Here is a 27,636-nt window from a genome sequence, read left to right as displayed (position 1 = left end):
ACCCCGAGTGTGCCCCCAGGCCCGGCCCGCCAGCTTGGGCGCTGGGTGCCCCGGGCGGCTTCCCCAGCAGCGAGGGGTGTGAGCGCCTGTGGCTCCTTCGGGCCTGGCTCCCAGGCAGAGCAGCTGGGCCAGCATCGCCCAGGCCCGTGCTGCCCTCTCCGCCTGGACCCTCCAGTCTCTCCTCGCAGGAGTCCCTCATCTTGGGGACCGGGCTGGAGCCCCAAAGAGCTCGGCCCCGGAGAGGGGGGAAGAAGGCTCTGGCTCCCAGTCACGCCTTCAGGCAGTGCTTCCTGCCCGGAGCCCAGTGGCCCGAGGCCGGGGGCCTGCACGCCCCTCGCCGCCCGTCCGCAGGGGCCTCGGCGAGAGGCAGCGGCGTGGCGTCTGCCCTGTGTGCCCGCCAGCTGCCCGGAGCCGGCTCTCAGGAGACCAGCCTCGCCCCTCCACGGCGGCTCAGCTGCTCACGTCCCTCCTGAGAGCGGGGGCCGGGGGCCGGGGGCTGCCTGCCTGGGCCGGCGTGGCTCCTGGGCTGGATGCCGGGCCAGGCTGTCAGAGGCCGGTGCCCGGGGCACAGAGGCTGTGGCAGGCCCAGGTGGGCTGGCGCGCTCGGAGTGGAGGGAGACGGAGAAGGCCACAGAGGGCCGGGAGTATTCGGAGGGGCCTCGCAGCGCCCCCAGGTGGACCCTGCACTCGGCCTCGCGGGAAGGACTGCGTTGGGGACTGCTGCTCGGGGGAATGCGTGCCTTGTGCTGGGGAGAGAGACAGCTGATTGGGTAGCGGCTCTCACGGGAGAAGGGCAGGCACGGGCGCCGGGCGGGCAAGGCAGCGAAACTGGCCGTGGGCTCTGGACACAGTAAGGTCAGGGGCACCCCTCCCCTGCTTAGCCTGTGGCAGTGCCCGGACGGCAGGTGGTGAGCCCAGGGCCAGCCCAGCAGGACCTCGGGGTCCAGGACCTGACTGACGGGCGTGAGATAACACGCATGTCTGTGGCCACCAGGGTTCCTGCTGCCCCCTCTTCCCCAGGCCCCTGGCCCGTGTGCTCCTCCCATGGAGCCTCCGCTCTGGAGGCCCCTCCCTGCTCTCTGCCACCCCACAGCCAGTGTCCGAGCCTCCAGGGGGAACTTGGGCAGAGGCTGAAGGCGACCAGCCCCCCAGGCCCATCTCCCTGAGAATCTTCGCAAATGAGGACCCCACTGTGGGGGCCCAGTCCCACCCCCACCCCCACCCCGGGCCCAGCCAGCCACGTGCTTCCCGCCCTTACAGGGGCCTGGTCTCACCCTCCCAGAGGGAGTACGCAAGGCCTCCCCCCGTCCTTCCTCATGCCCAGTGGAGGCCAGGAGCTGCAGGAGGCCTCCCGGGGGTGCCCTGTCCCGCCCAGCCTCACAAAGGGCAGTGCCCACCCCACTGGGAGGGGAGCCCCGAGTGGCTGGGGTCCAGCCGGGAATCATTCGCTGCAGGACACACGCTGACCCCTCCCCGGCCTGGGCCACCTGCCGTTGGCCGGACACAACGCTGACCCCTCCCCGGCCAGGGCCACCTGCCGTTGGCCGGACACAACGCTGACCCCTCCCCGGCCAGGGCCACCTGCCGTTGGCCGGACACAACGCTGACCCCTCCCCGGCCAGGGCCACCTGCCGTTGGCCGGACACAACGCTGACCCCTCCCCGGCCAGGGCCACCTGCCGTTGGCCGGAAGTGCCCGAGGCCTGGGCTCCCGGAAGTGCCCGGGCCGGGCTGGGCTCTGGCTTTGCAGAGCTTCTGCAGCCCAGCTCCCTGGTCTCCTGCCCAGGCTGCCTCTTCCCTGCGCCCACGAGCCCGCCCTGCCCCTGCCCCTGCCCCTGCGCCTGCCCCTCCGGAGCCCAGTGGAGACCCCGCGCCACCTCCCGGACCCTCAGCCCTCCCCTCCGCCCGGCCCTCCCTCTGGCCCGCGAGGCCCGAGTCTCCCGGCCTGGCCCGGCCCCATCCCCGGCCCCATCCCCGGCCCCTGGCTTCGGGCCGCGTTTTGCTGCCAGCGCAGGGCACCGGGAAAGTGCTGGCACTGCCAAAAACCCCGCGCGCTACGACTCCCCAAACATCCCTTTATTTTTATTGTTCTGTTAATTACTGTTTAAACTTTAATAAGTCACTTCGTCAGGAGGGGCCGCCGTGAGCGCCTCTGAGCAGACACGGCCCAGAGTGACGGGGGGGAGGGGGGGGTAATATAACCCTGTCTGCGATGTGGGGATGTTTAGGTTGTAACAGAAACTTGTTATTTTAATGGCTGTTGGGGGCGCTGAGCACAGAGGAGGGGGCGGTGGGCGCAGCCCCGCTGCCCGGGTCCCCCCTGGCCGCACCCACCGGCACCCCGGGCGCTGTGGGCCCCCGTCAGGCTCGCCCAGAGGAGGGATGCTGGGGGGACCCAGGGCCACGGGTCCTGGGCCGGCGGGCGCGGCAGGGGAGGTCCCAGGAGGAAGCGGGTTTGAGAGCTGGGCAAGCGGAGGCCGCCCAGAGGGCCGGGCCCGGGCAGGGCCATGCCAGGCTGGACTCGGCCTGCTCACGGGTGCCACCCAGGAGAGGGGCCGGCACCGCCCGGCCCATGCCAGCCACGTCACCCCGCGTCACCCTCCAGCAGCCGGTCTCACAGGAGGGCACCGAGGCCCGGGCGAGGCGGGCCCTGCTTAAAGGGACAGGACAGCGTGGCGATGGCGCTGTGCATTGTTCGGGAGCCGCCTGAGTCCAGGTGCCCTGTGGTCTCCGAGGCTGGACACCGTCCCAGAGACGAGTGGGGAGGGGCTCCAGGCGTCTGCCGGGAGCCAGGACCGGCCCTCTGGGCCCTTGGGCTGGGCTCACCCCTCAGCACCGCCTCCCCCGCCCCGCTCCCCAGGAGGAGGGGTGCAGGGTGAAAGGTCGTGGCAGTAGGGCGTCCCCAGGACTGGGCATGGACCACGAGTTCTCTTCCTCACAGGCCTGGCTCCTCCTCAGGGACGCAGGGACATGGCAGCCGGCAGGGGTGATGGTGGCCGGGCCACCCGTTCTCGTTCCGGTTACCCCAGTCCTCTACCCCAGGGGCATCCCTCCCTGGAGCTGCTCCCAGAGGTGACCCCGGAGGGGCCTTCCCCCGCCCGGTGGGTCTGAGGACGGGACCCGGGGTGCTGGGCCCACTTCCCTGCTTTCCTCCTCAGTCTGCACTCGGTCCGTCCATCTGTCCGTCCGCCCCAGAGCTGACGCCTGCTCTGTGCCAGCAGGAGGGAGAAATGAAGGGCCATGTCTGGGCGGGGGTGTGGGGGGGGTGTGAAAGGGTTGGGGCATGACCAAGGGGCCCAGCCCCTGCCCGCCCAGTGCTCCCTTCTCCCGCCCCGGCCTGGCGGGGCCCCGGGGTCAGGGCCGGGCTCCCCGGAGCCGGAGAGCCGAGCCCCCCAGATGGCAGCGGCGCGGCCGCGAATCGCTGAGGTTTTCCTTTTCCGAGCAGCGCGTTTCCCTAAATTGTCTTTGACTGCGTGCATGGGTAATGAAAGTTTATGCCCTTGTTAAAGGACACGGCCGGTTCCAGTCAGAACTGGGCTGTCTCCCTGCCAGCCCGGCCCCCACCCGGGCCGGAGGGCGAGCGTGTGCACAGCGTGTGCACAGCGTGTGCACGTGCACGGGAGAGCCAGCCCTCTCCCCCCACCCCCCTGGGGTGAGAAGGCTGTTAGGGGAAGGGAGAGGAGGGGACGGGGGAGCCAAAGGGAAAAAAAAAATTCCATATTTGTGTAAGTTGCTTTAAAAGCATTTTATCATGTCATAAAGAAGGGAAAGTACTCTCAGAAATTGATCCTCTCCGCCAGCCCATTGGACAGAAGGACGTGGGGATGTTAATGGCCATCCTGCTCCGGGGTGGCTTATTAAAAAATTTATACATAAATGCTTAAAATTGCATAAATTATTTAGAAAAAACCAACAAAGTAAGCAATCTGAATTCCCTCTTTTCCTCCCCCTCCGCCCGGTCCCGCGTCTGCGTCCACCCCTTTTCCGGCCCCGCATCCGGGGGCCTCCATCCCGACAGCATCTGTCCCTCCTCGGGGCTCCCCCCTCCGCCCCGCTCCCCGCCGGCCGCCCTGCCCTCCGCGGGGGGTTCCCCGCCTCACCCACAAAGTAACGCCTCGGCCAGCCCGCCGCCCGGCACGCACAGGCGCCCGCGCTAATAAAAACACCGCCAATAATGCCCCGAATCGCGGGATTAAATATTAAGGCCGGAGGAGGCGGGCGCGGAGCGGGGCCGGCGCGGCCGCCACTGCCGCCGCCGCCGAACTTGGAGCTGATGAGTGTGCCTCTCGCAGGCGTGGAATGTCACCCACACATCCCGGAGCCCGGAGTGGGGAGTTTTATGATGGTTTTTCATTGATTTGTTTCCCCAGCGCAGCTGCCGACCTCTATTGAGGGACAAACATAATCAGCGCTGACGCAAATTAGATGGTTATTCGTTTTGAAAATTGACAGAAAAACAATAAAAAAGATGAAATGCTCCCAAATCAATAGATATAATGAAATTCAAATAATCCGAGAGATGAGGTCTCCATGGCAACTGATAATGTGGAAAAGAAAACAATTTAATAAAGGACAGACACACTTTGAAAACAGATTGGGCCCGGGGAGGGGGGCGGGCGGCGGGCGGGGGCGGGCGGCGCTGCGGGCGAGTGAAGGATCACTGTCCGTCCCAAGGACACCCGCCATAATTAAGCGAGGCTTTCGGCCCCAGAAAGTGCAGATTCAGGTTTTAATACACAAAATTATTTCAGGAGCAGTGAATCGGAAAGTCGTTTGTAATGACCTTCCTGAGAGGCCCGGGCGCGGGGCCTGGCCGGCTGAGTTATGGCATATTTGTGTTTTTATAGTGCGGCGGGGAGGGCGGGGGGAGGGGGAAGGTTAAACAGTATTTACAGCTCAGTTGTTTTCCGAGAGGAGAGAGGAATGGAGTTCACGGGGAGACGCAGCGGGCGGCGGCGGGGAGCGGGGAGGCCCGGGGGCGAGGGGGGACTGGCCTTGGGGACCCAGGAGGGACCCCGGGAGAGGCCGGGGGCACCCGGAGCGGCCTCCCCCGCCCCAGTTCCCGGCGGGGTCGTCCGGGCCCGGGCCCTCGGGGGCTGGGGGAGCCCGTGTCCCCGCGCTCCGGTCACACGAAGGGACAGGCAGGGCGTCCAGAGCCGCTGCGGAGGTGGCTCCGGCACTGCCCTCCTTGGCTGCGCCGCTCCTGTCCCTGCCGGCCGCCGGCCGCCGGCCCCTCCTCCTTGGGAGGCCGTGCCGAGTCCCGGCGTGCCCGGCCGCGGGCAGGCGGGCAGGGACGTGGGACAGCATCGGCCCCGTTGCCGTGGCTGCAACCCGCAGCTCCCTGCCCGTCTCCTTGGCTTCCCCTCCAGCCGAGGGCTCCCCTCGGGCACGGCACCGGGGGCACCGCACGGGGGAGCCTGGGCCCTGTGGGCTTGGCAGAGGCCAGGGCCTCGGAGCAGGACGGGGACCAAGCAGAGCCCCTCGCCCGGGCAGGACAGCTGGGCACCGAGGGCTCTGTCTCCCCTTCGGGCCACAGCAGCCGTGTCTGGGCCGCTGCGGTGCCAGTCTCCGGGCCGCACTGCGTGTGCGCGTGTGACTGACCCGGCTGCACGCACGGGCCGCTCTGCGTGTGCGCGTGTGACTGACCCGGCTGCACACACAGACACCTGCGCGTGTGACTGACCCGGCTGCACACACAGACGCCTGCGCGTGTGCATGGGCCGCTCTGCGTGTGTGTGTGTGCCTGCCCCGGCTGCACACACAGACGCCTGCGCGTGTGCGCGGGCCGCTCTGCGTGTGCGCGTGTGCCTGCCCCGGCTGCACACACAGACGCCTGCGCGTGTGCACGGGCCGCTCTGCGTGTGCGCGTGTGACTGACCCGGCTGCACACACAGACGCCTGCGCGTGTGCGCGGGCCGCTCTGCGTGTGCGCGTGTGACTGACCCGGCTGCACACACAGACGCCTGCGCGTGTGCGCGGGCCGCTCTGCGTGTGCGCGTGTGACTGACCCGGCTGCACACACAGACGCCTGCGTGTGTGCACGGGCCGCTCTGCGTGTGTGTGTGTGCCTGCCCCGGCTGCACACACAGACGCCTGCGCGTGTGCGCGGGCCGCTCTGCGTGTGCGCGTGTGACTGACCCGGCTGCACACACAGACCCCTGCGCGTGTGCGCGGGCCGCTCTGCGTGTGCGCGTGTGACTGACCCGGCTGCACACACAGACCCCTGCGCGTGTGCGCGGGCCGCTCTGCGTGTGCGCGTGTGCCTGCCCCGGCTGCACACGCACAGACGCCTGCGCGTGTGCACGGGCCGCTCTGCGTGTGTGCGTGTGACTGACCCGGCTGCACACACAGACGCCTGCGCGTGTGCGCGGGCCGCTCTGCGTGTGCGCGTGTGACTGACCCGGCTGCACACACAGACCCCTGCGTGTGTGCGCGGGCCGCTCTGCGTGTGCGCATGTGACTGACCCGGCTGCACACACACAGACGCCTGCGCGTGTGCCTGCCCCGGCTGCACACACAGACGCCTGCGCGTGTGCATGGGCCGCTCTGCGTGTGTGTGTGTGCCTGCCCCGGCTGCACACACAGACGCCTGCGCGTGTGCGCGGGCCGCTCTGCGTGTGCGCGTGTGACTGACCCGGCTGCACACACAGACCCCTGCGCGTGTGCGCGGGCCGCTCTGCGTGTGCGCGTGTGCCTGCCCCGGCTGCACACGCACAGACGCCTGCGCGTGTGCACGGGCCGCTCTGCGTGTGCGCGTGTGACTGACCCGGCTGCACACACACAGACCCCTGCGTGTGTGCGCGGGCCGCTCTGCGTGTGCGCGTGTGACTGACCCGGCTGCACACACAGACGCCTGTGCGTGTGCGCGCGCGGGGCCGGGTGTGTGGAGCGGCGTGCGTGCATGCTTGAAGCCTCCCCTGGGTGGTAACTCTCTCTCCCCTTCCTGTTGGGCTGTGACCTGGGGAGATTGATAGCCAGCCTGTGCGGTGGATGCTAACAGTTCCCCTGATTTATAGAGTTACTTACGCTAAGTGAGGCCACTTAGACGCATCTGGATAGTAAACCTTTTAACTGGACTAAAAAATCATAATAAATAAATAAATAAACAAACAAAAAGGGGCGAGCAGGGCCCGGCGGGCGCCCCCAGCGTGGAGCTGTGGGGGATCAGGAGACCTGGGCGAGAGCCCTGGGGGAGCCGGGACCCCTCCTCCCGCCCGCGGAAGCTGGGGGTGGGACAGGGCCAGAGGGAAGGCTGCCCACCCCCACGGGGATTCCATCCTGTTTGGAGGAGGGGGGAGGGGATGGGCTTTGTACTGGGAGGAAGGAGGGGGAAGGGGGGAGGAGGAAGGGGGGAGCATGCGGGGGAGCAGGGACCAGAGCCAGTGTTTCGGGGACCCCTCCTCCCTGCCCACACTCCCAGCTCCTGGGCACCCAGCTCTCCACCACAGTGATTTTCTTAAAAATATATTTTATTGATTTTTTACAGAGAGGAAGGGAGGAGCGGGAGAGAGAGCTAGAAACATCGATGAGAGAGAAACACAAATCAGCTGCCTCCTGCACACCCCCCACTGGGGTTGTGCCCACAACCAAGATACATGCCCTTGACCGGAATCGAACCTGGAACCCTTCAGTCCGCAGGCCAAGGCTCTATCCACTGAGCCACACCGGTCAGGGCTCCACCACAGAGATTTTGCTGGTAACGATCTGAGCGTCGCCTCTCATCCCAGTTACACAGTCCGCCCTCGCCGGGTCTGCTCAGAGGGGAGTGTCAGCCCGCCCGCCGACAAAAGGGTCCCGGGTTCGATTCCAGTCAAGGTCATGAACCTCCACTGCAAGCTCGATCCCCGGTCCTGGTTGGGGCGCAGGCAGGAGGCTGCCCATCCGTGTGCCTCTCTCGCATTGGATGTTTCTCTCTGTGTCTCTCCCCGTCCCTTCCCCTCGCTCTACACATCGACGGGGAAAATGCCCTGGGCTGAGGAAGTCCATGGTTATGAACCGAACGGCCGGGGATGCGGGCACAGGATGGGCGGTCTTGCCGGCATCGTGTCCTCAGGACCGGCCGGCGGACGGTGCCCGGCGAGGGTGCCGGGGGCGCGCACACAGCACCGCCCGTGCCGGTTCCTGGGGGCTCGGGGCGGAGGCCCCCGTGTTGCTGCCCCTGAAGGGGTGGGAGGCTGTGGGAGGCGGGTGGGGGGATCCCGGGCCCTGACCTTGGAGGCTGGAGCTCAGCGGTGGGAGTCTGGGTGACCGTGGGCGGGGACCAGCCTCGCTGCCTCTGCCCTTCCGTCGGGATGGACACGACGGTGGCCATGTGGGGACATGGGGACCACGGAGGAGGCACTGACCCGCTCTGCTCCGTCCCCGGTGCCAGGGAGGGGCCAGGCGGGTGCCAGCCGCCCCATCGCTCCAGGCGGGCGGGCCAGGGCGGCCACCAGGTGCCCGGGGGGGTGGGCAGGGGGCCGCGCCTGGCCCTGGCCTCCCCCCTCCTGATATACAGCGGGCAGGAGGCCGCCCGAGGGGACTGCATCCTTAGGAAGAAATATGCCCTCGTTTTTCTTAAACAGCGTTTCCACTGAGTGAAATGTTTAGAAGGGACGCGCGGGGAGAACTTTATTTCCTCGGGGGAGCGCGGAGCCACAGGCAGGGCCCATAAAGCACGGGAGCCGCGGCTGACAGGCCGCCCGGCCGAGCGCATCAGTCACGGCGGGAGGCCGGCGGGACCGTGGGCCGATCGGGGCCCCGGGCCCGGGCCCCGGGCGGGAGGCCTGGCCTGACCGGGGAGGCGGCGGAGGCGGCGCAGCCACCCCAACACCCAGGCCCCCGAGAGGAGGGTGAGGGCCGGTGCCGAGGCCCCTCGCCCGGACTGGCAGGAGCCGGGCTGCCGGGCCTTCGGGGAGCGGGCGGCGCTGCCAGCACGACCCTCCTCCTGGGCCCTCCCTCCCCGGGTTTGTGAAGCCGGCTGATTTGAATATTTATAAATATCAGTAAATTATTTATTGTAGCAATCTGCTGCTCCATTCTACCCGTCGCAGTTAACACTTTAGGGGCTCCGTGCTCCGGGAGCCAGGAGTGGGGGCCTGGGAAGGGGAGGACACGGAGGCCCAGGACTCGGGCCCCCTCCCCCCCCCCCCCCCCCCCGTGGGGACATCACGGCGCCCCGGCTCCTGGCTGCGCCCGGCCTCGGTGACCTCGGGCTCCAGGGTCAGTGTCCTCCCTTTCGGAGGGGACCCTGCCCTCACCGGCCACGCCGGCTCCCCACGGGGCTTCGTGAGCCGGGGCCTCGAGGGGCCACCCGGTCCCTCTCACCCTCTCACCCTGCAGGTCAGACGCCAGAGCTGCCTGCCCGGGGCTGACGGGGCCTGGGGCCTGGGCGGGAGGGAGGGAAGGTCAGACCCCGGGAGCCGGGGAGCAGCCCCTTGTCACCGAGGGCGGCCTGCCCGGCCCTGCCCTCCGGCCGCTCTTTCCTCCCGACCTCTCTGCCCTCTCGCCTCCGGAGCTCGTGCCCAGGCCTGGCCCCACGCCGGCCTGCCTTGCCCCTCGCACTCAGCTGCCTTCCCCCGGTCCTTGCTCGCCAGGCCCCGCACGTGGCACCAGCAGGCACCCTCGCCCCTTCCAGCCCGGTGCCCTTCCAGACAGGCTGCCCGGGGCCCAGAGTTAGCGAGGGGCCGAGCCAGGCTTCGAACTCTCGACGTCTGGCCCCCGAGGCCAGGCCGTAACCACGGTGCTGTGCCACCTCCCTGGGCTCGCCTGGCCGTCTCTGAGCCACCGGCCGGGCCGCACAGCTGCCCGCCCTCCCCTCGCCGGGCGCCCGTCCCGGGTGAGCGGCACGGAGTCCCCCGCCCTGGGCCGGGCGCCCCCTGGGCAGCATTGTTCCCAGAGGAAGCGCCCAGTGTAAATAGAGCGGCGGGCAGGCCGGCGGGGGAAGGAGATGAAAGGGGCAGTGACAGGGCCGGGGACGGATGGCTTCCTCCCATTGAGGCCTGGCCGCGGGCGTTTATATTTTGGGGAAGAACGCCGGGGAGTGTTTACATGCACGGGAGCCTGGGGTCAGGCCACGAGGGGGGCAGTCTGCGGGGTCCCGGGGCCCTGAGGGGCGAGGGAGGGCGGGTGTGCAGGCAGCTCGGACCCCAGCCCTTCCACCCCCACCTGCCGCCCCGGCCTCGCAGGCGTTTCCACTCTGAGGAGGGCCAGTCCCCGCACCCCGCACCCCGCCCCGCACCCCGGGCCCACGCGCTGCCTCCACCTCCGCCCCCGGGACCCACAGTGGAGTCAGAGGGAGGGCAACATCTGGAAGGCAGGTGGGCTGGGGCAGAGCGGCAGCTGGAGGGCAGGTGGAGGGGGCGGAGGTGGAGCAGAGAGGCCTGCAGGCGGGGCGAGGGGTTGGCCTAGGTGCACAGCTGCACCGCAGCTGGTGGGGCCCAGAGGGGACCCAGCCAGGCGCACAGTGGAGATGGGGAGAGGGGTGGGCAGGGCTGGGTGGGCCCGAGTGCCCGGAGGCTCCAGGATGGGTGGGGGCCCGCGGAGGGGGGTGGGTGTCACCAGCAGCCAGGGCAGCCCTGGGAGCCTCTGCTTCCCTCTTCCTCGGGATAAATATTTATAGATTCATTTGCCGTCTGCCATACACACTTGGCTGCTTACCTCCCGGTAAAAATAGAGCAGGCTTCCCCAGCCGCCCGCCCGGTCCCCGCCGGGCCGGGGACGAGGGGACCAGGTGAGGCCGTCCTGAGCTCGGAGGCCGCTGCAGGAGGCTTGGTGTCCCGGTGCCGGCGGCCGGCCCGGCGGTTGGGTGAGACGTGCGAGTAGGGCCCGTCATGGGGCTGGAGAAGGAGCCCGTCGGGCTCAGAGACGTGGACAAACACGGGTAGCGTGGGCATCGGCCTGGGCCATGGGTGGGGAGGCTGAGTGACAGCCTTGGCGTTGTTTTCCAGGCCGACCTCGCCCTGACGCCGGGCCGGGCCGGGCTGGGCTGGCTGGGACCCCCGGGCCCCACGTGTGGCCATACACGGGCGGCTGGCTTCACGGCCAGGATCTGGGGTCCCGGGGCATCGCCTGTGTTGGGGGGACCGTCATCCATGTGTACCAGCCGGGCCTCCTGTGGGCAGGCACAGGTGGGGGTGTCCCTGCCTGGCCCTTCTCGGGGGCCCGAGGTGGGGGTGTCCCTGCCTGGCCCTTCTCGGGGGCCGAGGTGGGGGTGTCCCTGCCTGGCCCTTCTCGGGGGCCGAGGTGGGGGTGTCCCTGCCTGGCCCTTCTCGGGGGCCGAGGTGGGGGTGTCCCTGCCTGGCCCTTCTCGGGGGCCGAGGTGGGGGTGTCCCTGCCTGGCCCTTCTCGGGGGCCGAGGTGGGGGTGTCCCTGCCTGGCCCTTCTCGGGGGGCCGAGGTAGGGGTGTCCCTGCCTGGCCCTTCTCGGGGGCCGAGGTAGAGGTGTCCCTGTCTGGCCCTTCTCCAGGGCCGAGGTAGGGTGTTCAGGGTGCGGATGGCAAAGCCTCTCCCGGCGTGGCCTGGGGAGCAGGGCCCCTCCCCTCGCGTAGCCTCTGACCTGTGTGGAGACAGGGACACGTCCTCCCTGTTGGGGACCACGTGAGGAGCCCTGACATCGAGACGCTTCCGGGGGCGGCCTGGGCCCGTGGGTCTGTCGTGGCCACCGCCCTGCCCCTGCTCTGCCACGGGGACCCCAGGAGGAGGGGCTTTGCTGATGGACGGATGGACGGATGGACGGACGGACAGGCGGGCAGGCGCACCCCTGTTGGCCTTTGAGGCGGGTCCCAGGTCGCATGGGGAGCTGGGTTGCCATGTGCCACCTGGGTGGGCAGTAGCCACGGGAGGCGGCTGGCGGCAGGCAGCTCCGTGAGACTTGGGGTTTTTCGCATTGGGCTGTCGTGTTTGGGGATGGGAAGCGGGGCCAGCCAGGCCTTCCTGGTCCCGGCAGAGGGGGCAGAGCCGGGGCCTCGGGCGGGGACACGTGGCCCTCGGAGGGCCGGGGGAGCTCTGCCCTCCGACTGAGGCCGGAGGAGGAGGTGGTAGGCAGTGGCCGGAGGGGACAGCGCGGGGCCGAGAGGACCGGGCGGGAGAGGCCGGGGTCAGCGGGGCCGGGCCCAGGGGGCCAGGCAGAGGAGGGCCTGGGAGAGATGCCCAGGTGGGGACAGGTGCCGACCGGGGCTGCGGGGACAGGAAGGCACGGGGTTGCCCGGCTGCTCCCGGCTCTCAGCTGTCCCCTCGCCCGTGGACCGTGCGGTAGCCGCTCCCCAGGGAGCCAGGCTGCTGGGCCGGCCGGCTCGGCCCCACGCCCCGCTCTCAGTGCGCCTCCTTTATAGGAACGGGCCTGGCCGGCCGGCCGGCCTCTCAGAGGAGGTGCTAGGGCCGGGCCAGGGTAGGAAGTGCCTCCAGGAACCGGTGCTGGGAGGAGACTGCCCTTCGTCCTGGAGGAGCCGCTCATTCATTCATTCGTTCGTTCGTTCATTTCCAAAACCCTCGGACCAGCTGGCACGTGCCCGGGTCCGAGCCAGGCTGCAGGATGGAGCGATGGCGAGCTTGGCCTCCACAGCTCAGCCTCGTGAGGGGCTCATGCATGCTCCGGGGTTCAGTCTCAGCACGGCGTGGCCAACCTTTGGCTGTTGAGGTGGGTGGCTGTGCCTGACCTCTGACCTCTCTCTCTCTCTCTCTCCACCCTCTGCAGCTGAAGGCACCCGGTGCACCGACCCGCCCGCAGGCAAGCCCGCCGCCATGGCGGCCAAGCGCAAAGGCGGCCTGAAGCTCAACGCCATCTGCGCCAAGCTGAGCCGCCAGGTGGTGGTGGAGAAGGGGGCGGAGGCCAGCCCGCGGAGGCCCCAGGACAGGGAGCGGGGCGGCCCCGAGCCCGGGGCGGCCCGGGGCGCCCGCAGCGAGGAGGACAAGCGGCGGGCGGTGATCGAGAAGTGGGTGAACGGGGAGTACAGCGAGGAGCCCGCGCCCGCGCCCCTGCTGGGCCGCCCGGCCCGCGAGGGCCCGGAGCTGCCGCCCGAGGGCGTGTACATGGTGCAGCCCCGCGGCTGCAGCGACGAGGAGGACCCGGGCGAGGAGCCCAAGGACGGCGCCGCCGAGAGGGACGCCGACAGGCCGGCCTCCAAGGACGGCGGGGGCCCCGGCGCCAAGCAGCCTGCAGGTGGGTGTCGGGGACCCCCCGATGGGCGTCACCCCGAGAGAAGGCCAGCGGGAAGGAGGGGCGTGCCCACCGAACATGCTCACTTGGCTCACTCTTTTTTTTATAGTTAGTTACTTTTATTTTATTTATTTATTTATATTGCATTGATTTTTTTACAGAGTGGGGAGAGAGAGAGAGAGAGAGGGAGACAGACAGTTAGAAACATCGATGAGAGAGAATCATCCATCAGCTGCCTCCTGCACACCCCCTACTGGGGATGTGCCCGCAATCCAGGTACATGCCCTTGACGAATCGAACCCGGGACCCTTCAGTCCACAGGCCGATGTCTATCCACTGAGCCAAACCCTTTCCCCACTTCCGTTCACTCTTGTTCCAAGTATTGGCGCCTCGTTCCCGGGGAGGACCCCCGCGGAGAGTGTGCTGGGTGGAGCCGAGCAGAAGGGGGGGCCCGCCGGGCGGGATCTGAGTGAAACGGGGGTGAGAGGGCCCGGGCCTGGGCGGGCAGCCCCGCCGGTGTGTGAGCGGGGCTGGGGCGGGGCTGCCGAGCGCCCAGCGGGTCTTCGGGAAGCCATGCGCGGAGGGACAGACGGGAGGACAGGCAGGCGGGAGGACGGACAGCGTGTGGGTGGACAGCTACACGCGTGTGCGGCGAGGACCGGGTGGGGGTTTCCCTCGCGGCTGTCGGACAGGCCTTCCTCCCCGCCCTCCTCCTCCCTCCCGGGACCCGGCCAGGACCCCTCACACAGGGCCCGGGGCCTCGGGGGGCCCTGCCCGGACGTGTCCTCTGGCCGACCCCTCCCAGGAGGGGGCGGAGGCCCGGCTCCCGCTGACCTGGTCCTGGGAGCAGCCTGACCTCCTCCTGCTCTGGGGGAGGGCGAGGGACCCCCAGGGCGGGAGCCCCAGGATGTGGGGTCGCGCTCGGCTCCCCAGCCTCCTCCCCGGGCCTGTGCCTGGTGCCGAGCCGCCCCTGCCCGCGCCCCCGCCCCCTCCCCCCACCCCGGCAGGCAGCGAGGGGCACATCCCCTCCCCGCGCAGCCACGTAATTATGCATATAAGATATAAACAGAGCTGTTTAATTATCCTTCGCCACATCAGTGACAGAGTAATTAACAAACATTGCAAGATCAATGAGGAAAAGTGTGACCTTCAGCTTCCTCCGATAGGAAAGCCCTTCCTCTCCCCAACGCAAGGTGATTGCGGGGCCGAGGGGGGAGGGCGGGGACGGGCTGTCTCTCAGGTGCCCAGCCCCTCCCGCCCAGCTCCGTCCTGCGAGCTCTGGGACCTCGGCCTCCTGCCTCCTGGGCTCTGGGGGGGCCGGTGACAGGGGGCGGGGCCTCTGCCCCGCTCTGCGGCCCCGTGGGACTCCGGGTGGCCGTGCGAGCGCCCGGGGCTGAGCTGCCCGCGGTGGGCTGCGCCCGGGCCACCCTCTCCGCTGACCTTGGGACCCCGGCCCGGCCCCTCCCCGTCTCAGCCGCCTGCCCTCAGAGCCTGTCTCCCTGCCATATATAGCGAGGGCTCCGCTGCCTCCGGCTATTTTTAGGCTCTTTCCCTGGTCCCTGAGCCTCGGAATCTGACAGCAAGAGCCCACTCCTCCCAGGCCAGGCGCGGCCCCACGGAGCTTATGACAGGACTGCAGCCCACCGGCCGCTGCCCACCCCGACCCCCAGCCCCAGGAGACAGCTGTCTGTGGGCCCTGCCCGCCTCAGGGGCTGCCCAGGACTGTCTCTCCGCACCTGGTGGGGCCCTGTCCTCCCAGGCCTGCTCCTCCCTCCCCCGAGCTCAGAGCCTCTCTGCCCGTCTGGCTGGGTTTGCTCTTGTGCCCAAGCCCAGTCTTGCCCTAGAAGACCTCCTCCAGGTGGCCTGAGACCTCAGGCCCTGGCAGGTTGGCACCGGGAGCTGGAGGAGACACACACACACACACACACACACACCCGCCTGCTCCGGAGCCGGAGTCCTGCGCCTCCCACCCTGTCTTCGGCCACGTCTTCCCCTGACTGTGCTTCCAGGCCCGCAGCCTGGGGTCCTTCCACGCTGGGTGGGTGTGCGGGCCTGGGTGTGCGGGCTCTGACACGAGTGGGGAGAACACAGGTGCCCCCCGAGGCCCTGTGGGTCCCACCCACCCCGGTTCCGGGCAGAGCACAGAGTAGGGAAGGAGTGTCCTGTGCGAGCTGAGGGCTCACCTGTCTGACGGGGGGGGGGGGGGGGGGGGGGGGGGGGGCGGGGGGGGAGGGCGGGTGTGGAAGGGCGGGGTCTCCAGAGAGAACCCCGGGGAGGATCGGATCACCCCCCTCCGCTCCCTGAGGCGGGCCTCGGGCGCTGGGCGTGGGTGGGGGGTCTGTGTACGTGTGTCTCTGAGTCGGGAAGGGGTGGCGGGCGTGTGTGCACGTGGTCCCTGTGGGGGGTGCTCGGGTTCTCCGAGTCCCTGGCGTGGACTCGGGGGGGCAGAGACGGGTCACACCTGGGCCTGTGCCTTCTCAGGCCCTGACCCCTCGGAAGGCCACCTGTGCATGAGTGAGTGACCAGAGGACTCAGGCCCGTGTCTGGGATCCTTAGGAATCGGGGGTTCTGGGCGGGGCCGTGAGGCCAGGTCCTCCCGGGGTTAGGTCCTGTGGGTCCGTTTGTGGGGTTCGGGGGGCTCCGTCCTGGGGCAGGCTCTGCCAGGCGCACCCCACCCCACCCCCAGAGGCCCCTCAGCTGCAGGCCACGTCCCACCTGCCCCGGCCCGGGCCCTGGGCCCCCGCCCGAGGCCGGCCGGGACCGGCCTCACTTCCAGGAAAACGGCTCTGCCTTCGTATTAGGCCAAGGCGGGAGCCGGAGACGTTTATGAAACTTTGTTTAATGTACTGAAAAGCCATCGGCCAGAACATTTAGGAAATTGATTTTCCTGGCATTGATGAACTCGTTTTATTTTACCCCAGTATTAATTACTTTTTTTTTTTTAAACAAATTAATTTAAGAGTCGTAAAACCTAACAAGTGAGCCAAACGCCCGTAGATCATGTCCCGCTCCGCCCCTCCCCGCCCGGCCCCCTCCACACCTGCCCCTCGGGGGGGCTCCTGTCCCTGCCCTCCCCCCCCCCCCCCCCGCTCGCTCCCCGCGCTGACCGCCCCCCCCCCCCCCCCTGCAGGGGAGGCCTCCTCGCTGCGGGACTACGCGGCCTCCACCGTGACCGAGTTCCTGGGCATGTTCGGCTACGACGACCAGAACACGCGGGACGAGCTGGCCCGGAAGATCAGCTTCGAGCGGCTGCAGGCGGGCGCGGCCCCCGAGGCCTCCACCACCGCCGCCCCAGCGCCGCCCGCGGGCGAGGACGCGCTCAGCAAGCGGGCGCGCTTCTCCAAGTACGAGGAGTACATCCGCAAGCTCAAGGCCGGCGAGCAGCTGTCCTGGCCGGCCCACGGCACCAGGGCCGAGGAGCGTGCAGCCGGCAAGGACCCGGCGGCCGGCGCCCTGCCCGGCCTGCGGCTGCCCGGCCACCCGGCCCCGCACCTGGAGACCAAGGCCACCATCCTGCCGCTGCCCTCGCACGGCGGCGTGCCCATGCAGGGCCTGGTGGCCCGCGCCTCCAAGTACGACTTCTTCATCCAGAAGCTGAAGACGGGCGAGCACCTGCGGCCGCAGAACGGCGGCACCTACAAGAAGCCGTCCAAGTACGACCTGGAGAACGTCAAGTACCTGCACCTGTTCAAGCCGGGCGAGGGCAGCCCCGACATGGGCGGCGCCATCGCCTTCAAGACGGGCAAGGTGGGCCGCCCCTCCAAGTACGACGTGCGGGCCGCCCCGAAGCCCGGCCCCGCCGCCAAGGCGCCGCCCGCGCCCAGCCTGGCCCCCGCGCCCCTCGCCGGCGCGCCCGGCGCGCCCGGAGCGCCCAGCGCCGCGGGGCCCGGGCCCGAGCCCCCCGCCTCCCTGCCCTTCAACGCGCCCGAGTACCTGAAGTCCACCTTCTCCAAGACGGACTCCATCACCACGGGGACCGTGTCCACCGTCAAGTAAGGCCGCCCCTCCCTGCCGCCTGCCCCTCCCCCCTCCCACCCCCCTATCCCCCACCCCCACCCCCACCTCCCGGCCTCGGCCCTGCCTCTGTGGACACACTCTCACACTCAGGCACATCTGCTGTGCACTCACGCACGCCAGGATCCTCACGCATGTGCTTCGGCTCACACGTGTGTGCTCACGTGAGCACACATTCACGCTTGTCCCTCTGCCCGCCTGAGCGCTCATGCCCAGTTCAGGGGCCCGCCCCACACACCACACGTGCTGTGTGCACACATACCTCGCCCCGGGCCCTTCTGTGCGTGTGCTGGCCGCTGACACACATGCCCCCGGCGCCCGGCGGCCTGTGTGTCTGCCACAGGCTTTCCCTCCTGCCACCCCCGGGGCCACATCAGGCTGAGGGAAGCCAGCTCTGGGTGGCGGCTCCGGAGCCCAAGCTGGAGGCCGCGGCTCCCAGGCCGGAGCCCGGGCCAGAGGGAAGGCAGCGAGAGGAGGCAGGAGGCTGGGGAGAGTCGGGGGGCACGCTCAGTGCTCACGCCGGTGATATCCAGCTGCTGCGCCCCAAGAACTTTGAAAAACATGCACTGCCCGAGCCTTCGGTCGGGAGCACTGACCGCTCTCCCCTGAGGCTGTCAAATAAAAAGATGGCAGCAGCCAGCACGGTAGTCGTGGTGTGAAATGAGTCAAAGTGCTGCCTGTGTTTTTGTGTCCGATCGGCCAAAGGCATCCTTTGGGGTGAGCCGCGGAGTTTGGGGAAGAGGTTTGTGCGCCCTGAGGCGGAAAGGCCGAAGCCGTTGCCCCAGCCGGCGGGAAACTGACTGGCCACGGGCGGCGGGCCGAGCGAGACCTCTCCCCCGAGGTGGGGCCACACACCAGGAAGCAGAGCTGCCCCTTCCCCTGGGACCCCCTGGGGTGCCCGCCCCCCTCCTCCGCCAGCAGCTTCCTGACTCCGGGATGGGAGGGGCTCCGGCCCGGCTTCTGAGGCTTCTGCCAGGCAGACCAGGCCAGGCCCGTGCCCGAGGCGGAGCCCCCGGCCCTGCCTCTCGGGACGCCTGGCTGGGCCTACGCTCACTGACCCCCAGCCAGGCGTCTGCCCTGGGCCTCGCTCAGCCCCACCCTGAGGGCCTCAGCCACCGAGCGAGGAGAGCAGGGCCAGGCCCCGGGCAGGGAGCTGCTCCCGGACGCTCCTGGGGCACGAGGCCACTCCGGCCCGCTAACCGGCTGTGCCCTGTGTCTCTCACCAGGAACGGACTGCCCACAGATAAACCAGCTGTCACCGAAGATGTAAACATTTACCAGAAATATATTGCCAGGTAGGCCCCTGGGAGGAGATGGGTCCAGAGAGCAGGTGAGGGGGCGGGGGGGCGCCAGGAATGCCAGGGGACGGCAGGACCATGTGTCCACCCCACCACGCGTGCCGAGGTGCCCGCTGCCCCCATACCCACACTCCTGCCCCGTCTCGGAGGCCCGCCCCCGGGGTGTGATCCCAGGCAGGACGGGTACCTGCAGGGGCCCAAGGGCAGGGCCTGGCCACGGGTGAGCGTAGGGCCCCCCTGGGTGGGTGTGGGCCACTGGCACTGCCAGAACGCAGCCCGGCCAGGCCTGGGCCCTCACCCCCCACCCCACCCCTGACTCCAGACCCGCCCCTCTACGTCCTTCAGGCAGCAGGACTGGAGGTAACCTCCCCCTCAGCAGATCCCGAACCAGGCCCTGGCTGCCAGCGCCTGCGGGGGCAGCACATGGCGGGGCCAGGCCGGGCAGCTGCCTTTCTGCTGATCTTCCGGGTTCCCTCTCCGTCTGCAGCTTCGCTCTGCTCTCTTCCATTATTATTATTATTATTATTATTATTATTGTCCTTATTATTAGCGCCTCAGCAGATGGCCCTTTGGCAGCTTCGGCTTAAATATTTATTTGCAAGTGGTTCCCCCCCAACAAGGGGCCTCCCTCCCTCCCTCCCTCCCTCCCTCCCGCCCGCGGTCTCTGGCCGTCCGGCTGGGCTGGCGGAGAGCCTGCCTCCTCCCCGCGGTTGCCATGGCGTGATCTCCCCAGGGTGGCCGTCCCCGGGGCGGAGAGCCACGCCCGGCGCCCTCGGGGCCTGGAGCCGGCACGGGGTTTCCCGGGGGGTGGGCCGTGGCCAGGCGGGGGGCTCGGGCTTCAGAGCCGGCTGCGGCGTGCGTGCCGGGCCTCGGGAACCAGACAGATGCTGCGCTTTAAAAATTCATAACGCTGCCCCGTTTCAAGTGTCAGGAAAGCCCAGGGCAGAGAGCCGCAGGCACCTCCGGGCGACAGAGCCAGGGGCCGGCTCGGCCGGGGTCCCCGCACCTGGCCGAGCGCGGGCGGGAGGCAGCACCTGCACAAAACCGCCTAGGGGGCCCCCTTCCCGTCTCATCCCACCGTCCCACCCCTCTCTGCTCTGGCCTTGGGCTGCCCCAGCTCCTTGCTCTCCCCTGGGGTGTCAGGCCTCGGCGCCTCCCCTGGCCCTCGTGCCCAGGGCAGAGGGACCCCCGGGGCAGACGGCGCTAGGCTTCCCGGTGGGTTCCACCCCTTGTCCCGGCCTCCTCGGGCCTCCACCCCTTCCCCCTGCAGGCCACCTCTGCCCTCCACACCCCACCCAGGGCCCGGGCACCTCTCCCTGCTGCTCAGGCCCGGTCCCTCCCTGCAGGTTCTCGGGCAGCCAGCACTGCGGCCACATCCACTGCGCCTACCAGTACCGCGAGCACTACCACTGCCTGGACCCCGAGTGCAACTACCAGGTGAGGCCCCGGGCACCGCCTGCCCCTGTGCCGACGGCCCGGGAGCCCCTCCAGCGGGGGCGGGAGCTCAGGGCTGCTTGGGCGGCCCGCACTCAACTCCGGGAGGCAGCGAGGCCGGAGAGCCGCCGGCCTGCCCATGCGCCCGGACCCCTGCCCGCGGGCATCTCGTAGGATCTGCAGCCATCTGCAGCCTGGTGCTAACAACTCCAGTGCCCATCCCCTGAGCCTGCCTGCACCTGGGACTGGGCCGGAGCCCAAGCACCTTATTTAGTTGACTTTCCTGGGGAACTAGGAGGTTGGCGTTACTGCCCCATTTTATAGGTGGTAACACTGAGGCTCAGGTACATTGTCACGATCAGAGGCACCCGCTGGCGAGTGCAGAGCTCGTGCGAGTGATGGGAGTGAGGGCAGCTGCACAGGGGCTGCTCCCTTCGCCTCCTCGCCATAGCCCATCGGTGGCACCGGGCTGATGTGTCCCCCCCGAGCCCCTGCCTCAGAGGCTGGGTCCAGTCCGCCCTCTCTGCTCCCGGGCACGGCTGTCGGAGCCCTCGGGGAGGCCAGGGAAGCGTCTGTCTCCCCTGAGGTCCCGGGCCAGCCTTGAGGCACCCGGGCCGCCTCGACCCGAGGCCGCAGGGTTATTCGCAGGGAGGCCTGGCTGGCGCGCTCGGCCTACGGCAGGCTGGGCCCCGCCAACCCGGCCTCTCCCCGGCAGAGGTTCACGAGCAAGCAGGACGTCATCCGGCACTACAACATGCACAAGAAGCGCGACAACTCGCTGCAGCACGGCTTCATGCGCTTCAGCCCGCTGGACGACTGCAGCGTCTACTACCACGGCTGCCACCTCAACGGGAAGAGCACCCACTACCACTGCATGCAGGTGCCCGCCGCCCCCGCCCACCACTCCCGTGCTGCCCGCCTCCCGGGCCGGGAGCTGCCCCCCCCCCCCGCCCGCCCCTCCTGGACCGGGAGCTGCCCCCCCCCCCGCCCGCCCGCCCCTCCCGTACTGCCCCCCCCGCCCGCCCGCCCCTCCCGGACTGCCCCCCCCCGCCCGCCCCGCCCCTCCCGGACCGGGAGCTGCCCCCCCCCCCCGCCTGCCCCTCCTGGACCGGGAGCTGCCCCCCCCCGCCCGCCTGCCCGCCCCTCCCGGACCGGGAGCTGCCCCCACCCCCGCCCGCCCGCCCCTCCCGGACCGGGAGCTGCCCCCCCCCCGCCCCTCCCATGCTGCCCACCCTTCTCCTGCCCCTCCCGAACCGGGAGCTGCCCCCCCCCCCCCGCCTGCCCGCCCCTCCCGTGCTGCCCGCCTCCCGGACCGGGAGCTGCCCCCCTCCCCCCCCCCCCGCCTGCCCCTCCCGGACCGGGAGCCGCCGCCCCCCCGCCCGCCCCTCCCGGACCGGGAGCTGCCCCCCTCCCCCCCCCCCCCCCGCCTGCCCCTCCCGGACCGGGAGCTGCCCCCCTCCCCCCCCCCCCCGCCTGCCCCTCCCGTGCTGCCCTCCCCAACAGGAGCCGCCCGCCCCCCCCCCCGCCCCTCCCATGCTGCCCGCCCTCTCGGACCCAGAGCTCCCCCCCCCTCCGCCCCCCCGCCCCTCCTGTGCTGCCCTCCCCAACGGGAGCCGCCCGCCCCCCACCTGTCCCTCCCGGGCTGCCCTCCCCAATGGGAGCCGCCCGCCCCCGCCCCAGGCCCCAGGACAGGGAGGCGGGTGAGGGTGCAGTGGGGAGTCCCGAGGCTCAGGCCGGGCAGGGGGCGGGGGGCCAGGGCGGGGCCGGCCCCATGGCCATACTTGGTGCGGGCGCAGGCCAGCGCGCTGTTTACACAGACGGACATTTTTCAGGCTTTAACGCGGAGAGCGCACTGCGAAGGGTTCCTGGGGAGGTTTTTGTTTAATTCTTTGTTTTAATGCCACGCAGAGTCTGGGCTTTTTCAAGGTGTCAGGCCGGGGGAGCAGGCCGTGCCTCCGTGTTTGTCAGGGGGTTGTTATGCCTCCTGAGACAACCTGGGCCGGGAGAGGGGCGCCGCCCCCCGGCTCTGAGATGGTGCAGACACTGGCACGGCCGCCCGGCTTCGCGAGGGCGCGGATTCCACTGGTTTTGACTCGATATGGCAACGCCGCCTGCCTGGGCCCGGCCGGGGTGGGTGGGGCGGGCCCCGTGCCAGGAACCTGCCCGGAGCGCGTCCCTGGGCTGAGGTGACCCCGGGCCCGGGGTCCCGCCTGCCTCCGCCCAGGGGGCTGAGAGGAGGAGCCACAGACTGGGACCCCAAACCACCTCCTGCAGGAGGGGACCCCACGCCTGTGCCCGGACATCCTGTGTCCGTCCCTGAGGTCACCCTGACCCCCAGAGGCCTCTCTGTGCCCCCACGTCACTCTCGGGCCCCACGCGGGTGTGTGCAGGCGCCCAGGTGCCCGGAGCCGGGAGGCCCGCGGCCCCGGCCCCTGGCCCTGGCGGCACCGTCAGAGCAGCCCCCTGGCCTTGCCCCTGACAGCCCCGCCCCCGCAGGTCGGCTGCAACAAGGTGTACACCAGCACGTCGGACGTGATGACGCATGAGAACTTCCACAAGAAGAACACACAGCTCATCAACGACGGCTTCCAGCGCTTCCGCGCCACCGAGGACTGCGGCACGGCCGACTGCCAGTTCTACGGGCAGAAGACCACCCACTTCCACTGCAGGTACCGGGTGCCAGCCCGCCGGGGGGGGGGGGCGGCCTCGGGAGGGCGGGAGGCTGGAGACCAGGCCCCGGGGGGGGGGGGGGCGGGGGGCGGCCTCGGGAGGGCGGGAGGCTGGAGACCAGGCCCGGGGGGGGGGGGGGGGGGCGGACGCGGGCGGCTCAGGAACAGCAGAGCGGGCTGCTCAGAGGCCCCGCCTCGGTGTCCGGCGGTGGGAGCGGGGCGGGGCCTTGTCCCGGCCCCACGTGGCCCCCCGCAGCCCGTGACAGGCTCCCGGCCGCCCCTCCAGGCGCCCCGGCTGCACGTTCACCTTCAAGAACAAGTGCGACATCGAGAAGCACAAGAGCTACCACATCAAGGACGACGCGTACGCCAAGGACGGCTTCAAGAAGTTCTACAAGTACGAGGAGTGCAAGTACGAGGGCTGCGTGTACAGCAAGGCCACCAACCACTTCCACTGCATCCGCGCCGGCTGCGGCTTCACCTTCACCTCCACCAGCCAGATGACCTCGCACAAGCGCAAGCACGAGCGCAGGCACGTCCGCGGGGCCGGCGTGCTGGGGCTGCCGCCCGCGCTGCTGGGCGCCAAGGACCCCGAGCAGGAGGAGTCCAGCAACGACGACCTGGTGGACTTCTCCGCCCTGAGCAGCAAGAACTCCAGCCTGAGCGCCTCCCCCACCAGCCAGCAGTCCTCCGCCTCCCTGGCCGCCGCGGCCACGGCCGCCGAGGCCGCACCCGGGCCCGCCAAGCCCCCCGGCAAGATGCCCGGGCTGCTGTCCCCGGCCCTGCCCGGCGCCATCCCCCTGGCCCTGGCCCTCTCCAACTCGGGCCTGCCCGCCGCCGCCGCCTCCTACTTCTCCCTCCTCCCGGGCAGGGGCAGCGCCTCCCTGCCCGTGGGCACCCCGGGCCTCCTGGGGGCCATGTCGTCCGGGGCGGCAGCCTCGGCAACGCCCGACACCCCCGCGCTGGCCGCCGGCTCGGGAGCCACCGGCGACTCCGCCCCCGCTGCCGCCGCCTCGGTCCCGGTGCCCCCTGCCTCCATCATGGAGAGGATCTCTGCGAGCAAGGGCCTCATCTCGCCCATGATGGCCAGGCTGGCCGCGGCCGCCCTCAAGCCCTCTGCCACCTTTGACCCAGGTGAGCAGGCCGGGCCCAGCCCCGGATCAAGCACCTCGCAGGCCGCGGGGGGAGAGGGGGCACAGAGCAGAGTGGGGGTGTCTGGCAGAGGCATCATCTCCCTGCTCCCTACACCCACGGCCCCTGCCCCAAGAGCCCCCCTCTTTGCCTCATCTCGGCCTCTGTCCTGTTTCTGTCCTTCTTGGGGCCCCTCATGCTGACCGGCCCAGCCTGGGCAGCTCTGGCTTCTGTGTCCTCACCGGTGAAGTGGGGGTGCCTGTGCTAGCTGCCCCCCATCCCTGCCCAGTCACAAGTCCAGCCGCTGCCAGGAGCAGGCCCGAGCCCCCGTTCCCTCCAGGTGACTTGGCGGGGAGCTGCCCTCAGAAACACTTGGGGAGACTCGCGCCCGGACGGCCCCCCAGCTGCTGAGGCCCTGCCCCGCTGTCTGCACGGCCGGCCGGGCCCGGCGGCCGCTGAGGGCGGGGAGCGGCCGGTGTAGCGCAGGGACTGGGTGCCTCGGCCTCTTTCATTTCAGCCACGGCCTTGGCTCCCGCGTGGCTCCCGGTCACGTCTGTCACCCCGCGGGCTCACCGGACGGGTGGGCCTCCTTCCCTCACGTTTCCTGCTCGTTTACAACTGTCTCTGCTTCTCTCCGCTGGGTTTTCCATGTCCCTTGCGTTTTCCTTCCTCCCCCCGCCCCTCCCCGCTCCTGGCAATGAGCATTAGTCAAGTTCCTGAGAAGAGATGGCTCAGGCCTGGGCATGGCTCACTTCATTCATTCACTCACTCATTCATTCATTCGACAAGCCCTGGTGCTTGCTGAGGCCTGGGCACCGGGGGTGGCAGGCAGGTGCCGGGAAGGAGAGGGACAGGAGCCCGCTGATGGCGCTGGTGGCCATGTGGGCTGGTCTGTGCCGGGCACGTGCCCATTAAGCAATGGAGCTGAGCCTCAGACCCCGCCGCCTGGCTCCTGACCAGCCATGTCTGAGGGTCCCCGTGGCCCAGACCCCCCCCCCCCGCCCCGCCGTGGGCGGCTTTCCCCGGGGGCCGGGGCAGGTGGCCTTGGAGAGCTGGCGGATGTGGACGCTCTGAGTTCTGGAAACTCTCACGTCGCCGGGACCTCCTGTCGGCGGGCAGCTCGGAGCAACTCACCTGCCGCCGGGGAGGGCCCACCTGGGGCCGCGCCCTCCGGCCGGGAGCCTGGGAGCCGGGGTGTCCCCCTCCGCCCCCCAAGGCCACACTGGGCGCAGCGGCCAGGCTGCCAAGTGCTTCTGTTTCCATAGAGAAGCCTCCTTCCCCCGAAAGAAAGGTCAGGCGGAGAGGACGGCCCGCCTTCCCTTCCTTTTTAATAAAATGCCGCTTGCTGTCGGACTGAGGCGGCTCAGCCGGCCGCGGCGCCCGGGGGCAGATTAATATTTCAGTCACCGGGGGTGATGGAGAAGGGCCTGCCGGCACGTCCCCCTCAGCCTCCCCGCGGCCCTTCCCGGTGCGGCCTCCGATCCCCTGCCCACCGGCCCGGCCCCGCCCACGGCGCCCACCGCCCGCCAGGCCTGTCTCCGCCGACAGCTTGACGGGCGAGGTCACCCCGCTTGAACCGCCTGATTGGCTGTCAGCTCCCATCGCCCGGGCCGGCAGATGCCCCTCCTGGGCATGCTCAGTGCGAGGCAGGGCCGTCGCCCGGGCAACCGCGGGCAGGGGGACCGCGGAGGGGGCGCCGCTGCCAGCCCGGAGCTGCCACTTCCCCTCAGCGTTAGCCGCGTCCTCAATAAGCGCCTAAGCGGCAGCCCCGCAAATTGGCTGTGACAGTCGGCGGCCGAGACGACGGGAGGGCCCCCACGCCCGGCCCGGCCTCCCGCCCTCTCCATCCAGGAGGCCCTGAGCCGGACGGCTCTGACATAATTTTGCAATAATTATCACTTGAAGGATTGCCACGCCGGGGTCCGCGTCACAGGCCATCACGTCAGGGGGGACAGCCGCTGACCGGCGGCCGGGGCTCCGGGGGCCCAGCCCACCCAGCACGCTGCCCGCCCTCCGGGGAGGGGCGTCCGGTCGGTGCCCATCGGCGGCCTGCAGCCCTCTAACACCGTCTCCCCCACCCCTCCTCCAGGAAACGGGCAGCAGGCCACCCCCGCCAGGTTCCCCCCGGCCCCGGTGAAGCCGGAGCCCGGTGAGAGTGCGGGCACCCCCGGTCCCCACGAGGCCTCCCAGGACCGCAGTGTAGACCTGACGGTGAAGGAGCCCAGGTGAGGCGAGGCCGGGGCCTCCCTGCTCTCCCCCCCCCCCCAGGAGGCTCCGGGGACAGACAGCACCCTCCGGGCCAGACCCCACCGGGGACGGGGGCCAAGCCCTCCCGGCAGGTCAGCCGCGGGCCGGCCGGCCGGAGCCCAGGGCCGGGCCAGGGGGACGAAGCCTGGGCTCCGTCTCACGTCCGTCCGAGCTAAAGCCCCTGGTTTGTGTGTTCCAGCAATGAATCAAATGGCCACGCAGTCCCGGCAAATTCATCTCTTTTATCCTCGCTTATGAATAAGGTAAGGACCATCCATCACACGCCTCCCGCCCCCGCCCCCACCCCGAGAAATGAGAGCTGCGTCGGGGGGTGGGGGGATGTGTTTGTTTTTTAATGTTTTGCCTCTAATAAGATGAGTTTGTACCATTTAAATTTTGAGGCCATTTTTCATCGGATATAATTTCAGAGCCACTGCTTACAAATTAATTTAATGAACTGGCTGGAGAAATATATATCCCAGCCCCTGACACCCTCTTCCCCCCTTCGGATGGAGGGCTCCCGAAGCTCCTCCCGAGCCCTCGAACTTCCTCAGCGGCCCGTTATTAATTTCATTTATTTATTTCATATACTTTTTGTTTGTTTAAGGAAGGGTGGGGGGGAGGGGCGTCCAAAGGGGGAGCAGAGCATCCATCCCCACTTTTCGGGTGAGTAATGGTCGCGGACGCCTTCCGCCGAGGTCGCCCGGAATATTTATTTTAAATAATGCAGGGTCTTTGTAAATTATACATCATCTCAAATACATTCTCCCCCTTCCCGTGATGAATTTGACTACGGCAAGATTAATTTGGTTCCTGCACACAAGTGACTGCCGAGGAGGGAGCCGGACCTGGGCCAGACCTCACGGGTGGGAGCCCGGGCTGGGCCCTCGGCCGGGGAGGAGCCTCCGCTTTCCCCCGCCCCCTGCCCTCTGCCCTCTGCCCTCTGCCCTCTTCCTTCTCTGCCTCTCCTGTTGGCTCTGTGCTCTTCTTTTTCCTCCTTAGGTCCCTGCCCCCGCCCCCTGCACCCTCGTGTCCCTCCGCCTCCTCCCCAGCAGCCTCCAGCTGTCTCCGTCTGACCCCGGAGGCCCCCCCCCCCCCGCCCTCCTCGCTGCGCCTCCTTTGTGTGCCTCCTCGTGTTCTCACATTCGAAGGGGTTCCCCCACCCCTCCTCCTCTTGCACTTCTTTTGAAAACCCGGCAAGAAAATAACGAGGGAGCTGCGGAGTCTGGGGAAAGCTGGGCCTGGGTCTCAGCCTCCGTTTGAGGGATGGCTCCCTGCAACACGGGGCGGGGGGGGGGGGGGGGGGGCGTGCAGGAGTCCTGGCTGCACAGGCCGCCCAGCGTCCATTCGGAGCGTCTGGTCCTCGAGAGAGGCCCGAGGGGTCCAGCACTACTGCCACCACAGGGCAGTGGGTCTGTGCCCTGAGGCCCCCCAGCCCCAAGCGTGGCCCCCTGTCCCCCCCACAGATGTCTCAGACCAACCCCAACCTCGGCAGCCTGCTGAACATCAAGGCGGAGGCGGAGGGCAGTCCCAGCGTGGAGCCCTCGGCCTTCCTGGGCAAGGCCGCCAAGGCGCTGGCTCCGGAGAAGCTGCCGGAGCCCTGGAAGCTGTACCTCCGCAGGTGAGGGCGGGCCGGGAGGCCGGGGAGGGGGAGGCCGGGCCGCCTGTCCCGGGGCCGGCGCCCAGCCCCGCTGCACGCCCCGCCTCCCG

General features: G+C 69.3%; 1 protein-coding gene across 6 annotated transcripts in view; it reads left to right on the top strand.

Annotated features, from left to right (window-relative positions):
• Positions 1-27,636, top strand: part of CASZ1 (castor zinc finger 1) — a 114,775-nt gene that overhangs the window by 74,929 nt on the left and 12,210 nt on the right. For all 6 annotated transcript variants that reach the window (XM_036461056.2, XM_036461055.2, XM_036461053.2 and 3 more), the window contains 10 exons: positions 12,672-13,136; positions 16,264-17,125; positions 18,374-18,442; positions 19,792-19,882; positions 20,595-20,759; positions 22,376-22,548; positions 22,835-23,682; positions 25,769-25,904; positions 26,126-26,189; positions 27,393-27,547. In XM_036461056.2, coding sequence (XP_036316949.1) covers positions 12,672-13,136; positions 16,264-17,125; positions 18,374-18,442; positions 19,792-19,882; positions 20,595-20,759; positions 22,376-22,548; positions 22,835-23,682; positions 25,769-25,904; positions 26,126-26,189; positions 27,393-27,547 — 3,028 coding nt within the window. The remainder of the gene's footprint in view (positions 1-12,671; positions 13,137-16,263; positions 17,126-18,373; positions 18,443-19,791; positions 19,883-20,594; positions 20,760-22,375; positions 22,549-22,834; positions 23,683-25,768; positions 25,905-26,125; positions 26,190-27,392; positions 27,548-27,636) is intronic.

This window comes from Pipistrellus kuhlii, unplaced genomic scaffold (assembly GCF_014108245.1).
Source record: "Pipistrellus kuhlii isolate mPipKuh1 unplaced genomic scaffold, mPipKuh1.p scaffold_m20_p_34, whole genome shotgun sequence".
In the NCBI taxonomy this organism is placed as follows: domain Eukaryota; kingdom Metazoa; phylum Chordata; class Mammalia; order Chiroptera; family Vespertilionidae; genus Pipistrellus; species Pipistrellus kuhlii.
Note: the sequence above shows the minus strand (reverse complement) of the source record. Positions and strands in the feature narration are given on the sequence as shown.